This window comes from Ovis canadensis, chromosome 7 (assembly GCF_042477335.2).
Source record: "Ovis canadensis isolate MfBH-ARS-UI-01 breed Bighorn chromosome 7, ARS-UI_OviCan_v2, whole genome shotgun sequence".
Lineage (NCBI taxonomy): Eukaryota > Metazoa > Chordata > Mammalia > Artiodactyla > Bovidae > Ovis > Ovis canadensis.
In genome coordinates this window covers 56,263,980-56,280,913 of record NC_091251.1, presented here as the reverse complement: position 1 = coordinate 56,280,913, position 16,934 = coordinate 56,263,980, and the positions used below count along the sequence as shown (strand labels likewise).

At 40.6% G+C, this 16,934-nt stretch overlaps 1 protein-coding gene across 7 annotated transcripts in view; it reads right to left on the bottom strand.

Annotated features, from left to right (window-relative positions):
- CSNK1G1 (casein kinase 1 gamma 1) overlaps window positions 1-16,934 on the bottom strand; it is a 153,146-nt gene that overhangs the window by 29,314 nt on the left and 106,898 nt on the right. For 6 of the 7 annotated variants that reach the window (XR_011258213.1, XM_069596226.1, XM_069596225.1 and 3 more), the window contains 5 exons: window positions 15,270-15,504; window positions 7,732-7,817; window positions 5,837-5,921; window positions 5,401-5,549; window positions 4,393-4,497 (listed from right to left, as the gene is read on the bottom strand). Coding sequence is in view for 6 of the 7 variants with exons in the window: in XM_069596226.1 (XP_069452327.1) it covers window positions 4,393-4,497; window positions 5,401-5,549; window positions 5,837-5,921; window positions 7,732-7,817; window positions 15,270-15,504 (660 nt within the window). In the remaining variant the exon portion in view is untranslated. Of the gene's footprint in view, window positions 1-2,100; window positions 4,498-5,400; window positions 5,550-5,836; window positions 5,922-7,731; window positions 7,818-15,269; window positions 15,505-16,934 lie in introns of those variants that run through there. The other variant, XM_069596224.1, reaches the window with a different exon arrangement.

Here is a 16,934-nt window from a genome sequence, read left to right as displayed (position 1 = left end):
CCCTACACTGGCAGGTGAATTCTTAACCATTAGATCACTATGGAAGATGGAAGTCGGTGATGTGTTTCTTTAAACCTTTCCCCTTGAGCACACAATCTAGCCATACTCTGAGTGCCAAACAGGGCAGAATGACTCTTGGTGGCAACAGAAAAAATAAGAAAGAAAAGTTTAAAATTTCTTTTTCTTGGAAGGGTAAATAGAAATCTATATTTTAAACAAACATCTGATTTCATCTAAACTTCTCATCTGACAGATTAAAATTCATTTATCATTCAAATAATTATTTCTTGACTGCCTACTGTTCCAGACATTCTTTCAGGGGTTAGGGATATAGTAGTGAACAAAACAACAGAAATCTCTGTCTGTACAAGACTCACCATTTGTGGAAGCTGAGGCCCCCCAAATCTTAAATGGCCTATAGCCTAAGTCTCGGGATAAGCTAAAAGCAAGTTCTGAGCTTATTATCCTTCTTTTTCTACTCAAAGTAGATAACTAAACAAAGACTGCTGATCCAAGGCTCACTCCCCTACCACACAATTGATGGGCATTTACTCAGAATAAGCAGGCTCTTCAGGCATTACCATCAAAGTCATCTCCAAAGATCACTCAGGTTTTCTTCTGAGAGCCGTCCTCTCTGCCTGCCATCCACCTTCAGCTGGAAAGCACAGCACCAGCTCTGACTCATCCTTCTCCCCGTCTGACGTGTGAGCTCCTAATTCGGACAGATTATTTCCCTGCATGATTCTTCAATTTTATTTCACTGCCACCACTATAGTCCACCCTTACCTCTCAAGGGATTTTGCTGTCTTCATTGGTCTCCACACTGGCTGCGAGGTTATTATCACCTTACAAGTCAAAGATTTCTAAAGCAAAGTTTTGCTCTAGTCACTCTTCAGTTTGAAACCCTCTAGTATACCTGTTCTCTACTGAAATTAAATAGTAACTCTTCAGCAGCCCCATATTTCAGATTTATCCAATGGCTCCAAGCTATTTTCCTAGCCTTGTCTCCTTTATTCACAGAATATATTTTAGCAAAATGGAACTAAATAATTCACTGTTGCTCATATTTCCTTTTTGCTTGGAATGCCTCTTTCATTTCCACCCAGTTCTTTCTTTCAAGAGCCTTTCAAGGGCAGCTTCTTTCATCAAATTCTTTGTCATGCTCAGACCAGATGAAAAGTCTCCTTCTTCCAATCCCTGGAGACAAATCATTCATTTTCCCTTGTGTTCTAAGTCATCTGGCTACTTGGCTTATCTGCTTGTCAGTTCCGTTAGGACAAGGACTCCCTACATATTTTGGTATCTCCAGGACATACTTGCTCATAGAAAGTCTTCTGTTAAATTACTAAGTTAAAATTGCTAAAAAAAGGTTAGCTGTACCTAAAGTAAATACCTTCAAATCTCTCTCAAGGAGAGATTTTACTTTCTTCTTTTGCTGATTTCAAAACTTGAAAAGAATTAGTCTTAAGAAAAACAGCCATAAGGAAACAGCCTAAAAGATGGAACAAAAGCAATGAGACCACACACTAAGACACAGTGTAAAGGCTGAACAGACACTAGAAATCCATTTACCCACAGTGCACAGTGCAGAGGGAATTCTACCCAGCAAGAATTCAGAATTCTGCTGGAGAGGAGGTATAAAATGTGCACTGATGTGGGGAATTTCTTAGCAGCCATGGGATATGAAAAACCCTAAAAGAAAAAAAAAAAAATCACGCAGGCTTTCAAGACTCAACTCTACAAAAAGAAGGTTCCTGCATTGTACATGAGATCTCTTAATTACATATTCTGGTTTAATGACCTTTCACTTAAAAGTACACTGAAATTCACTGTACTTTTTACTCAGACACTAGGTATGACCTCATATTCCATCCAGGCAATGTAGCTTTTCAACCACCTGTTTTACCTATACCTTTAAAATTCATTCAAAAGAGCAACATTAATTATGAATTCGATGAAGCAGAAATGACAAGGGAAACTAAAAGAAACACATATTTTAGTTTTCAAATATTCTAAAAACACAAGCAGGCAGATATGTTATGCCTTCACTGTCTATTTAACATTTTTTAACTTCTTTCATACCTTTACTATTTAAATGTCTTTTTCATTATAAGGTAACATAACTTCATTATAGTATAGTCTGGAAAAATATTGTCCACAGTACTATGAATTCCAACCATAAGCCTCTTTATATTTTGGTATTATCTCCTCCAATTGTGGAGAAGGAAATGGCAACCCACTCCAGTATTCTCACCTGGAGAATCCTGTGGACAGAGAAGCCTGGTGGGCTGCTGTCCATAGGGTCGCACAGAGTCAGACACGACTGAAGCGACTTAGCATGCATGCATGCATTGGAGAAGGAAATGGCAACCCACTCCAGTATTCTTGCCTGGAGAATCCCAGGGACGGAGGAGCCTGGTGGGCTGCCATCTACGGGGTCACACAGAGTCGGACACGACTGAAGCAACTTAGCAACAGCAGCAGCCTCTAAGTGACTTCCTCATTTTCTTTTCCCCTAAAGGGAAGCATGAGGTATTTCTAATTATGTACTGTGATTTCTTTACTATACAACCATAATACCTTTTCAGGTTGCTACAAGTTTTCCTAAATATTTTTTTAAGTGGCTAGACAATATTCCACTGAATAAATACATTACAATTCATTTTATTACAACCCAGTTTATTTGATAAAAGATTTGAGCAGATCTGTAACTATTCTCTTATAACTGGATATGTGGATCATTTCTAAAACTCTGCTAGAAATGGCATTGTGGCAGTTTATCTTGAATTGTTTTATTATAATTGAGTCTAAGAAGTAAAATTATTCTTTCAGAGAGGTTTATAACTTTATCAAATTACTTTCTAGGGAATTTGTAACAATTTGCAAAGTCCACAGCAATGCATAAGAATGTCAGTTGAACTGTGCACTCTACACACTTTTACTTTCATTTTTATTATTGCTGTTAAAAAAAAAAAAAAAAAAAGCTTTTTTGGCTATACTGGGCAACATGTGGGATCCTAGTTCCCCGACCAGGGACTGAACCTGTGCCCCCTGCATTGGGAGCTCACAGTCTCAACCAGTGGACCACCAAGAAAGTTCAATATTTTTTAAAAAAGCAGTAGGGGAGAACTGCAGAAGTCAACGGTACTCTGCTGTCAGATCACAAGGTAGTCAAAACACAGTCACTAGCCAAGTACTCTGATTAAAGTCTGGGACTCTAGACTCAATTAGTAGACAGTTTGCTAAATCTCATCTTTTTTGCCAATCTACTCTCTCCTTTATCCACTAATACATAGAATACATAGAATTCTTTCCTTTATATGTTTTTTCTTACCCCCAAATGCCACATATTTCGCCAAAATTATGTACTTACTGGTGAGTCTGTGTATCTGTGTATGTACTTCACTGTATGTATGTGCATGTGTATATACCTCAATATAGTACTTTTTGTTTTGTTCTGGAGGAGGCACCTGGATTCTACATACTATTTTTAACCTCCATATTTTCACAGGTACATCTGTGAGAGAAGTGATTTTTGCATTTTATTGTAAAAATGTCTGTGAATATAAAACAGTGACGTCAGGGATAAAGGTAAACAAGCTAATTTGATAGGTGATAATGATTATGTGTGTGTATCTGTTTATTATTCAGTGCTTCTTTATTTATTGAGGTACAGATTTTTCTCTTAACAATATATATGTCATAAGGATTTATCATATTTACTTCCCAATCAGTTATCCCTTTCTTTAATGCTGTCAAATCTGATTTTTTTTTTTTTTTGGTGTGTTTGCCTCCTCTGTCTTTAAGTTAAGAGAAACCTCTCATTTAACCTCTAATTTCCCAAACCATGAACACTGAAGGACAGATGACACTGCCTTCTCTGGAATGGTCTAAAGCAAAGCTGTATCTTCAATACAGGCCCAGATCCTGGAAGGCTATGAAATTAACCTGGACACAAGGTCAGAGGTGGGGGAGAGGTGCCAGTTCATACCTACATCAGCTGGAAGTCCAAATTACCCACCCTTCTTATCACCAAGGAAAAACCAGCTGGGGTGAGAGCTCCACATTGGACTACAGATGAGACCCAAGGTGGGTTACCTGTCTATTCATCCAGGGTCTTTGGAACTGTGGCAAACTGTTCCTTTCAGCCAACAGATTCTGACAGACCCAGCTTTTCCAGCGTGGATGCTTCAGGTAAGACATCTGGCCACATCTCAGTGGCCTTGCACAACCCTGAGGGGTGCTAGAATGCTGCACCACAACTGTGAGAAACAGTAGGCCTTTGTCTTCCATTTTAGTACATACACTTAAGCAAAGAAGCTGCAGAATTTGTGTTTTAATATTAGTCATGAAAAAGTGGGATTTCTGAAATAATAAAGGTCCAAGACATACCTGATTTCGTAGAGGCTGTTGTGATGGCCGATCCCTGTGTGTGTGGCTTTCTCGAGTTATGGCAGATGCACCAGAATCTACATGAACTGACCCTACCGGAGTGGGCTGGAAAAATGTAACAAAATGTCAATTGGGGAAAATAGGTCCAACTTAATACTCTGCAAAGGACAGCATCATTCTCATTCTAACAGAACAGTAGTCATTACTATTACTATTATCATTACACCAAGGCCAGTCTCAAATCTTGCCTTCTCAGTTTGCTTATCTACAAAAGGGAGACAGTCTGGTCCTCAACAGTTCATTGGAGAGGAGCACGTCTTCGAAAAGGATAAGAACATCCCACAATGACGACTGTTGGTATTCCCTCAAGTCCTTGGACCGCAGACTAAGAGCAAATTCAGAAGTTTCCTCAGGTATTGGGCTCCAGTCTGACAGAAGTCAGGTACCTTAACAGCTTATGGAGTACCAGCTCCTGGATCATTCACACTAAATTTCTTCTTAAAAACTGACTTGGGACTTTGGTGCTTAAGAATCCACATGTCAATTCCGGCGACACGGGCTCAATCCCCAGTCTGGGAACTAAGATCCCGCATACCACGGAGCAACTAAGTCCTTGCACCAGAACTGTGAGCCCGTGTGCCCTGAAGCTCGTGCTCCACAACAAGAGGAGTCACTGCAATGAGACGCCCGCGCATCGCAACGGAGGGTAGCTCCCGCTCTCCACAACTAGAGAAAGCCTGCACACAGCAAGAAGACCCAGCACAGCCAAAAATAAATAAGTAATTTTTGAAAACCTGACTTAAATTCTGGTTACCTTAGGTCACAGTGGTCATAATCTTAAAGACACAGCAGGAGTTACTCCTTTACTGTCCTAGCGAGAGCAATCTATGGCACCTCCCCGAAAAGTCCACAAAGGACTGTTTCTTTCCCACAGATGTAGGCAGAAAGTCTGGCAAGGGGTGAGACAGTGCTGGTCTGAGGGGAGCGGGGGAGAAAGAAGATACTTACAATAGGCCTCCCAACCCAATCATACGCGTAGTCAAAGGTGTAGCCTTTCCTTTCAAAGAGGTCTGTGAAGAGCGTCCGTAAATACTCATAGTCAGGTTTTTCAAAGAAGTCTAATCGCCTGACATATCGCAGGTAGGTTGCCATCTCCTCTGTTAGGAAAGAGGTTAAAGGCCATGCTCGTTAGCTGAATGCTTCCCGTGGGGAGAAGCTCTGGACCAGGCAAGGAGTACCTGCACAGACTCTATTTGCCACTGATGTGTTTTTTGTTTTATGGACCAAATCAAAGTGATAAAAATCTAGCTTGATTTAAATAACAATAAGAGGAAATGTAAATTTTTTGGAGAGGACCCTTATCTAGAGATGCTAAGACAGACATGGTTTCCACCTCCTTCAAGGCTCCAGTAGCACTGGCTGCAGGGTCCTGTTGGCATCCTACCTGGGAAGTTTTCACAGAGAGCTTCAATGGGAGTATTCCTTTTGGTGTCACCAATTTTTTGATATCTTTCTTTTAAGGTATCAGCCTATAGAGAATAAAAAGAAAAAGTTACTTGGAAAGAGGTGCTAAGCATGGGAGGTCCAATATGTCTGGGGACATTATGACTGTTTCACTCAAACTGTCAGGGTATCTTAGATCATCTCAATTTTTTTCTAATACTGACAAATAAGAAATGTACTAGAGATGATACATTTAGCTATGCACAGAACATCTGCTGTTCTGGAAAGCTTTACTGGCAAATATATTTAGTAGTCTCAGATAAACACCATCAAATGTAATGGCATGAGGGACAAGGATAAGAAAATAAATTCAAAACTGTAACAGCTTAGTAATGACTCATGGCCACTAGGGTTCAAAAGTGATTCAACCTTCTCATTCTTTGATCAGCTCTAGATAAGATTAAAAATATTGCTAATCCATATGAGTGTACCTATGGCTGACTCCTGTTGATGTATGACAGAAAGCCAGAAAATTCTGTAAAGCGATTACCTTCAATTAAAAAAAAAAATTACTAATCCAAATGGGGGCAAGTAGATAGAAAACGTTAGCTATGATACAGGCATGGCTAACAGACAGGTATGCTATATGTCAGTGGCTCAAAGTAGCCAAGTCTGGCTTGCTTAAGACTGCAGACAGAGGGTTTGTGGAGCGTGGACCAATAATGTGGTCTCAAGGGATCTGCATGAGGGTCTACCTAGTCTGCTGACCCCAGCTTTAAGCAATTATGTTTTGAAGTTATGCTGGGGACATTTTAAATCTACAACTACCCTAAAATGATTCATGGGTTATGAGAAAATTTCAAGCAATTAATAATACAAGACTGTATTGCTTGGCTGTATGATGAGCAGATAGGATGTGAAACTCTATGTGACAACTGTCAATACCAATGAGAAGGTATGCAACTAGGAGAAGACCATGGAAGAGATGTTAGGAGAGGAATTTAAAGGGAAAGAAATAAAATCCTCCCAAAGGAAAGGGATAAAAGCCTCACTTTTCAACACAAATGTCCAAGAAATCACAGCAAAATGAATCCTTCAGGCCTCTGGGAGGGAGAGAGGGATTGCATGGTACCCAAAGCTACTGATAAAAGTTTCTTTCCATACTAACATGTTGAAGTAAATTACAACTCACACAGTCTTGCATTTAGCTATCTAATGGGTCTTAGAATGGGTAAGAAGCTCACCATTTCCTAGTCCAGGCAGCTAGAGGCACAGGGTAATCACTACAACAGTTGTAACTATAATTAATACCTAACCCTGACACAAATGCACTGTATTGACATCTACCTAAGGAAGAGTATTTAAACTACCCATTTCACAAGGAACAGCTATTGTATGCATAGGCATTTATTCAATAAAGCACTTGAACAGCAATATTAAACCTGGAGTTTTGTTTAGTTCAGGTGGGTTCTTGGACTATACAGGACAAACACGTATTTCCCAGTTCCTGTTACGGGTACACCTAACCCTGCTGGCCTTTCGGTAAAATGTGGAGTCATCAACCTATTCCATAAATTCCCCAACGCACTGGGAACACTATTCCTGCTACACAGTGGTAGTAAAGAAGGAATATCAATACAGAGAGAAAAACAGCACTGGCAAGGCTGGGACGGGATGAGGGAAGAAATTACAAACACGGGGAAGAAGACAAACGTGGGGAAAACAGAGCTTCCCAAGCCCAGGTGAGTATTTACATTACAGACTAATGTAGTTCCTGCCTCACATCTCTGGAGCCGATTGTCCCCTCTGTGCTTCTTATACCATCAAGTCAGCCACCCCTTTCATTATCAGCTAAGTATTTCAGCAAAGCCCTCCACTAAGCACTTCCAAGGATACCTTGAGTCCTTGCCAGGGAAGGCTGCCTCGAAGGAAATACATGAACATATGGCCCAGGGCTTCCAAATCATCGCGCCGGCTCTGCTCTGAAAGGGAAGACAGATCACACATTATGTTTGCAGTTATTAAATCAGAAAGGGGTGCAAACCCAAGTAATCCCTTCAAAAACCCGTCTGCTCTGGAAAGGCTCTGCTTACTAATCCTCTGTATATCTAAATCAGGGGTGGTATTTTAGATCAAAACCAAAAACAGCATGTACTTCCTTTGCTTAGATCTGTTACTGGCAAGTAAATACCAAGTGAAAAGAGCAAGTCTAAACTAAAACCCAGTCCAAATCACTGAACAGTGAGTACTACTCACTCGATGCTGTCACCTTCCTGAAAGTAAGATACTTCCTGAAAGTAAGAAATAACAAACATTATTTCTAGTGCCTGGGCTGCAACTGCTCTTTGGTTACCATTGTGAAAAGTGAGCAGCAGATGGAGTAGCTGAGGCTGTTAAAACAGTCCATTCTGGCTAGGCCTGCAAAGACACAAGCCGAAGAATGCCTAGCGTGTGTGCGTGTGTGCGTGTGTGCGTGTGTGTGTGTGTGTGTGTGAGTCGCTCAGTCATGTCCGATTCTTTGCGATCCCATGGACTGTAGCTTGCCAGGTTCCTCTGTCCATGGGACTTCCCAGGCAAGAATACTGAAGTGGGTCATCATTCCCTTCTCCAGGGGATCTTCCCAACCCAGGGATCAAACCCAGGTCTCTCACATTGCAGGCAGATTCTCTACTATCTGAGCCACCAGAGAAGCCCAGCATACATCCCTAGTGCTTTTTATTCATTTGACACTTAAAATTTAGTTTAATGTAAGCAATCATCAAGGCATAATCCTTAGCTCCATTCCATTTGTACCACAGCCATTTGTACACAGACCTAAAATGTATTACTAAGGTGCCCTTTATGGGCACATAAACCAGTTTCCTTGCATTCAGCGAGCTTAGAGTGTAAAACAAGTTGCTGGATTTTGCTTTCTTTTCTTTAAATTGGGAAGATAAGGATGATAAAGAACTGCAGAATAGTTAATTTAAAAACTGTAACTACATCTCAGAAAACATCCCATACCTTCTTTGGCTGTCAGGCAACAGAAGTAGCACATTCTTCCACTTTTAATTTGCCAATTATAATTCATCTCAGGCATTTTATGTGTTTATTTTTCAGAACCAAGCCCGGGGCTTTATCAAAAGAAATGACAGATGTAAAAATAAGGGGCTACCTTCAACTTGACTTTTGTCTTCTTTGAATTGAAAGTAAAACCCAACAGAATCAGGGAGACAGGAAAAGCTCCTTAGGTAACTCAAAATACAAAAGCACAATACTTTAACTACTGCCTCTATCATAGGAAATTTTCATGGAAAAGAGTGAGTAGTACTCTACAGTGCAGAGGAAGAAGAGGGAGGTTTTCGCAAGTAAGGTCACTTAATGGGAAGGGGCAGCACCCTGACAAGAAGTTGAGTTGGTAAGGGCACCAGAAGCTTCTGACTACAGACGTTAACAGATTCTGTTAACAAAACCTGAAGATACACAAAAAGAGAAAGAACAATCAGGGTGAATTGGGGCCTCCCACAAAGCAGGGCATACAGAGAAACCACACCCTGCAGGTTCTCACACTGTATCAAACCTACTCATCGCCTCTCTATTTTTACATCTACTTCCTGTAAGGAGGCCCCCTTAATAAAAAAAAAAAACAACCCAGGGACAAATGGTTGTATTTTAGCTGGTTGGGCACTAGAGGGCGAAACTCCCCACATTTTGAGTAATTGTTCATACTACAGAAATAAGCCCAACTTTTCTTCATAGCAAAACCCATTATAATATGAGATTTAAAAAAATTAACCCCCTAAAATATACTAAACACATTTAAACTCACCAGAATGAGTAATAAAATAACTTCAAATATTGAAAATCACACACAAAAATGCTGTGGGGTATGGGATGGTCTAAGTCAGGTTATCTAGGTCTTGGCCTATTCCTTTCCATTAATTTATTAATCTATGCAAAATCAAGCATGGCCAAGTCACCTTTTGGGCCTCAATTTCGTCATCTGAAAATGAAATGATTGATTTAGATACTACGAACAGTCATTTCTACCTCTAAAATTCAAAGATAATCTATGATAATTTAAACCATCATGCTTGTGCTTAGTTGCATCTGACTCTTTGCGACCCCGTGGACTGTAACTCAGCAGGCTTCTCTGTCCATGGGATTTCCCAAGCAAGAATACTGGAGCGGGTTGCCATCTCCTCCTTCAGGGAATCTTCCCAACCTAGATATCGAACCCGTGGCGCCTGCATTGGCAGGTGGATTCTTTTATGACTGAGCCATCTGGGAAGCCCCAATTTAAACCTAAACATCTCTTAAAAAACGAGAATGAAAAACAGAGCCAGGCTTTATTTTCATATTTCTTTGAATACTCCACATTCGTTCAATTCAGTATTTCCCGATGCCCTTGTTTTTTCATGAAGGTTATTTTTATTTTCAAAGAAGAAAGGTTTCAATACCAGTGAGACCAGGAGGACACAAATTCATCCACAGCATAAAGGTTTCATTCACATCATATGCATCCACATCTTAAAGGGCCACCCAAGACGGACGGGTCATGGTGGAGAGTTCTGACAAAACATGGTCCACTGGAGAAGGGAATGGCAAACCACTTCAGTATTCTTGCCTTGAGAACCCCATGAACAGTATGAAAAGGCAAAACGATAGGACACTGAAACATGAACTCCCCAGGTCAGTAGGTGCCCAATATGCTACTGGAGATCAGTGGGGAAATAACTCCAGAAAGAATGAAGGGATGGAGCCAAAGCAAAAACAACACCCAGTTGTGGATATGACCAGTGATGGAAGTAAAGTCCAATGCTGTACAGAGCAATTTACAAGACCTTCTAGAACTAACACCCAAAAAAGATGTCCTTTTCATTATAGGGGACTGGAATGCAAAAGTAGAAGTCAAGAAATACCCAGAGTAACAGGCAAATTTGGCTGTGGAGTACAGAATGAAGCAGGGCACAGGCTAATAGAGTTCTGCCAAGAGAATGCACTGGTCATAGCAAATACTCTCTTCCAACAACATAAGAGAAGACTCTACACATGGGCATCACCAGACAGCCAATACCAAAATCAGATTGCTTATATTCTTTGCAGCCAAAGATGGAGAAGCTCTGTAGTCAGTGAAAACAAGACCAGGAGCTGACTGTGGCACAGACCATGAACTCCTTATTGCCAAATTCAGACTTAAACTGAAGAAGGTAGGGAAAACCACTAGACCATTCAGGTATGACCTCAATCAAATCCCTAACAATTACACAGTGGAAGTGAGAAACAGACTTAAGGGATTAGATCTGATAAGACAGAATGCCTGAAGAACTATGGATGGAGGTTCGTGACATTGTACAGGAGATAGGGAGCAAGACCATCCCCAAGGAAAAGAAACGCAAGAAAGCAAAATGGTTGTCTGAGGAGGCCTTACAAATAGCTGTGAATAGAAGAGAAGCGAAAGGCAAAGGAGAAAAGGAAAGATATACCCTTCTGAACGCAGAGTTCCAAAGAACAGCAAGGAGAGATAAGAAAGCCTTCCTCAGTGATCAGTGCAAAGAAATAGAGGAAAACAATAGAATGGGAAAGACTAGAGCTCTCTTCAAGAAAATTAGAGATACCAAGGGAACATTTCATGCAAAGATGGGCTCAATAGAGAACAGACATGGTATGGACCTAACAGATGCAGAGGATATTAAGAAGAGGTGATAAGAATACACAGAAGAACTGTACAAAAAGGATCTTCATAACCCAGATAATCACGATGGTGTGATCACTCATCTAGAGCCAGACATCCTGGAATGTGAAGTAAAGTGGGCCTTAGGAAACATCACTGCAAACAAAGCTAGTAGAGGTGATGGAATTCCAGTTGAGTTATTTTAAACCCTAAAAGATGATGCTGTGAAAGTGCTGCACTCAATATGCCAGCAAATTTGGAAAATTCAGCAGTGGCCACAGGACTGGAAAAGGTCAGTGATCATTCCAATCCCAAAGAAAGGCAATGCCAAAGAATGCTCAAACTACTGCACAATTGTATTCATCTCACACGCTAGTAAAATAATGCTCAAAATTCTTCCAGCCAGGCTTCAACAGTACGTGAACCATGAAGTTCCAGATGTTCAAGCTGGATTTAGAAAAGGCAGAGGAACCAGAGATCAAATTGCGAACATCCTCTGGATCATCAAAATAGCACCAGAGTTCCAGAAAAACATCTACTTCTGCTTTATTGACTACACCAAAGCCTTTGACTGTGTGGACCACAACAAACTGTGGAAAATTCTTAAAGAGATGGGAATATCAGACCACCTGACCTGCCTCCTGAGAAATTTGTATGCAGGCCAGGAAGCAACAGTCAGAACTGGACATGGAACAGACTGGTTTCAAATCGGGAAAGGAATGCGTCAAGGCTTTATATTGTCACCCTGCTTATTTAACTTATACGCAGAGTACATTATGCGAAACGTGAGGCTAGATGAAGCACAAGCTGGAATCAAGATTGCCGGGAGAAATATCAATAACCTCAGATATGCAGATGACACCACCCTCGTGGCAGAAAGTGACCAAGAACTAAAGAGCCTCTTGATGAGTGAAAAACTTGGCTTAAAACTCAATATTCTGAAAAATAAGACCATGGTATCTGGTCCCACCACTTCATAGCAAATAGACAGAGAAACAGTGGAAACAGTGAGAGACTTTATTTTGGGGGGAGCTCCAAAATCACTGCAGATCGTGACTGTAGCCATGAAATTAAAAGACGCTTGCTCCTTGGAAGAAAAGTTATGACCAACCTAGAGTGCATATTAAAAAGCAGAGATATTACTTTGCCAACAGAGGTCCATCTAGTCAAAGCTATGGTTTTTCCAGTAGTCATGTATTGATGTGAGAGTTCGTCTATAAAGAAAGCTCAGTGCCGAAGAATTGATGCTTTTGAACTGTGGTGTTGGAGAAGATCTTGAGAGTCCCTTGGACTGCAAGGAGTTCCAACCAGTCCATCCTAAAGGAAATCAGTCCTGAATATTCATTGGAAGGACTGATGCCGAAGCTGAAACTACAATACTTTGGCCGCCTGCTGCGAATAGCTGACTCATTTGAAAAGACCCTGATGCTGGGAAAGATTGAAGGCGAGAGGAGAAGGGGATGACAGAGGATGAGATAGTTGGATGGCATCACCGACTCAATGGACATGAGTCTGAGTAAACTCTGGGAGTTGGCAATGGACAGGGAAGCCTGGTGTGCTGCAGTCCATGGGGTCACAAAGAGTTGGGCACGACTGAGTGACTGAACTGAACTGATAAAGGGTTCCTTTCAACCAGTCAGAAAGATGTGCTTGGTTTATCTGCACTGCATGCTTGATTTTAGGTCAAATATATTTCGTTGAAGGAAAGGAGCCAGGTGACCCAGTGTCCTCACCCTGACTTCAAATATTAAGGAATATAAAATGGGCAGGTTTAATCAGTGGGAAGGTGAGTAATCTAATGCAGTAAATGTCAGGTTTAGTGCTTCCCTAAAAGATACACTTCTTTTTTCCATTACAACATAAAAGAAGCTACACATTTGAAAACCAATAGGATTAGAGTTCCTACAGAAACCTCTCTGAGTTTGAGACCATGGGCAGAGGGTTTAAAGGGCATGTGACAACCACCTATATGTATTCTCTACAATGGGGACATTACAGACAAATTTGGTGACAGGCTAGATCTGACCTGAAAAACACCCTGGAACTCAGGAAGTCCACCCGTGGAGCTAAACTCAAAAATTCCAGCAGAAATAGCTACACCGAGAGATAAAGGAACCCAATCTGATGACAGCAGATGCTTAAAACATATTTTGTTGAATAAATGGTAACTACCATTATACAGTCTTTAGTATTATTAAGCAATATCCTAAACAGTTTATATGTATTATCTCACAGAACCCTATGCTATAAGGTACTATTAACATAAACATTTCAAGGCAGATGAGATAACTGAAGGTGAGAGAGGAAGGTTACTGGCCCATACAAGTTTATTTTAAAGAGCCTGAATTTATATCCCCTTTTCTTAATTATTACATTGTAACTTATACAAACAACAAGGGATACGTATTTCTTATCTGTTCTTGCTTTTCCTGATAAGAATAATAAAATCAGAACACAAATGCTGAGCCCAGGAAGCAGACATGTGAACAACTTCCAGACTGTCAGTTAAACCAAACGATCATGACTTTACTATGTAGCACAGTCTCTCTCTTTGTGCAAAGGAAGGAAGAAGGGAATTCTGAGCACTCTGCAACAGAACCGTGTTACATGTTATCACTCACTCAACCTGCAACACATCCTTGTGAAATATTACTCTATTTTTACAGGTCAGTTTCAGGGACAAGTTGTGGACAAGTTTGACACTTGTCCAAAGTGTCACCAATAAAAAGTGGCAGAGAACCTTCCAGTCTAATTTTAAACTATTATATTTAATTACGTGAGAATACCCAGGTAGTTAGCAAAAAAATCCTGACAGCATTCATTTCAACTTAGGTTGTATCACACCACTTGGTAATGTCATTTTTATTCTTCACTAGAATCCTCACCTGAATCTCTGAGTAGTGTACTCAATGAGGCAACTTCGTAGCTGCTTACATTAGTCTTTACAATACTTATCGTGTAAATAGTTCATTAATATTTAAACACCTTATATAATGAGCTATATCTAGGAGTCTAATATTCTGTTTATATGTCTACTCTCTAGAGTGGTGATTTTCAAACATATCTTTTCAATCACCTTAGTACCTTTTCTTCAAATAGAATCTTCCATGAAAGCCAAATATATAAAACAGACAAAAAGGGAAGCTTTCCTGGAGAAGCTGCTGAGGGCCCAGAGTCCTACCAACTAAGCCTTCCCACTGATTCTTAGGCTTCTCTCACAAATACTCTCTCTGGACCAGTCTCTCTAACATGGAAGGCCTTCTGCCTTGACTAGAGCTTTTAGCAATATTTGTCCAAATTGTCTATCATGAGTAAAGCTCAAGACTCATGGAAAAGCAAATGTATTTTCACTGAATAAGACATAGGCTTTTCCTGGAAAAATGAGTCACGGAACTATGCACAGACAACAGAAGCCTGGTCCATGTTTTAATGAAGTACCCTTCTCCAAAGAAGATCAGCCTGATGGCCTTTCCAGGTGATATAGGGGGTCAAACTCATCACTCAACTTACCAAGATGCTATCACCTTAATTCAGTCATTAAAGTATCCACACTGCTGAGAAAATAAGCATTAGGAAACAAAGAATTAAAAATCCTTCAGCTGTCAACAGGATACTGAGAAAGTCACTGACTTACCATCTTAATTTCTCAAGTATAAACATCACTTACCTTGTGAAGCAATAAGAATCACAAGTTGTAATGCACAGTGGGTACAAAAGTGTTTTGGGAATAAAAAGGTGTTTTAACAACCTGCCTCTTTCTTGGAGCTGAAAATAAACACACCTTTGCCAAGATGCGTGTTGATAGACATGTATCTTGCTGTTCCAGTTAAACTTTTGTGTTCCCTATAAGGTATATGCTTTTTGGTTTCAGGGTCAATGTATTCCTTGGCCAGTCCAAAGTCTATAATGTGTATAACATGCTCTTTCTTATTGCCTTGTCGACCGATCAGGAAGTTCTCTGGCTTGACATCTCGGTAGATGAGATTCTTTGAGTGGACATACTCCATTCGGGAAAGCTAAAAGAGAGGATGACAGTGATACAAATACTACTCTGAAGAAGCTTATTATAAAAATACTCCAAAACGTTTTCTTTTATCAGCTCAAAGTTGTCATTACTGAAATTAAAACTTATTTCTTCACCACCTAGAGTCACTTTACTCTTGTAAATCAGAACGTATTTTCTGATACTAATGCATATATGACAAATATGAAGATAAAAGAGAAAAGGACAGTGTGGCTCAACTAAAATGATAGTATATGGTTTTACTTCACATAACAACTTGCAAATGGTGAACAGAATTAATGTTTTTATGTTTACTGTAGAAGGAAAGCATTTGAGAGGCAAGAATAACTCCCAGGCAGGAAATAATATGGTGGTGGCCTCTGAAGACAGATGCTGCCGCTTCCTTCACCTCCTGCCCACACCTTCCTATATGCTGTCTCTCTGTTGCAGAAATAAGGAGAGTGAGGCCCAGAGAAGCTGACTGAACTAATATCACTTCGAGGGAAATAGATGGGGAAACAGTGGAAACAGTGTCAGACTTTATTTTTGGGGGCTCCACAATCACTGCAGATGGTGACTGCAGCCATGAAATTAAAAGACGCTTACTCCTTGGAAGAAAAGTTATGACCAACCTAGATAGCATATTCAAAAGCAGAGACATTACTTTGCCGACTAAGGTCTGTCTAGTCAAGGCTATGGTTTTTCCTGTGGTCATGTATGGATGTGAGAGTTGAACTGTGAAGAAGGCTGAGCGCCAAAGAATTGATGCTTTTGAACTGTGGTGTTGAAGACTCTTGAGAGTCCCTTGGACTGCAAGGAGATCCAACCAGTCCATTCTGAAGGAGATAGACCCTGGGATTTCTTTGGAAGGAATGATGCTAAAGCTGAAACTCCAGTACTCTGGCCGCCTCATGCAAAGAGTTGACTCACTGGAAAAAACTCTGATGCTGGGAGGGATTGGGGGCAGGAGGAGAAGGGGACGACAGAGGATGAGATGGCTGGATGGCATCACAGACTCGATGGACGTGAGTCTGAGTGAACTCCGGGAGTTGGTGATGGACAGGGAGGCCTGGCGTGCTGCGATTCATGGGGTCGCAAGGAGTCAGACACGACTGAGCGACGGAACTGAACTGAACTAACGGCGGAAGTAGGAGTACAGTTCTTATAAGACAGTAAACATAGCCCAAAATAAAAAATTTTTTCAAATTTCATTAAGTTTATTTCTACCTTTAAATCATTTCTGCTTAGTATTGAAAGGGAGCTTGGGCATTTGAACTTTTTTTTAAACTCAAGAACAGTTTTCTAACATTTCCAAGTCTTTAAAGTGGGTGAGACCATCACCATTTCAGACCCACAGAGACACATCTACATCCTCGTGCAGAGGGGCTGACAAACTTCTCAAAGCAACTGTCTAACTGTTCCTTAAACTGGTATTGGTGTGGG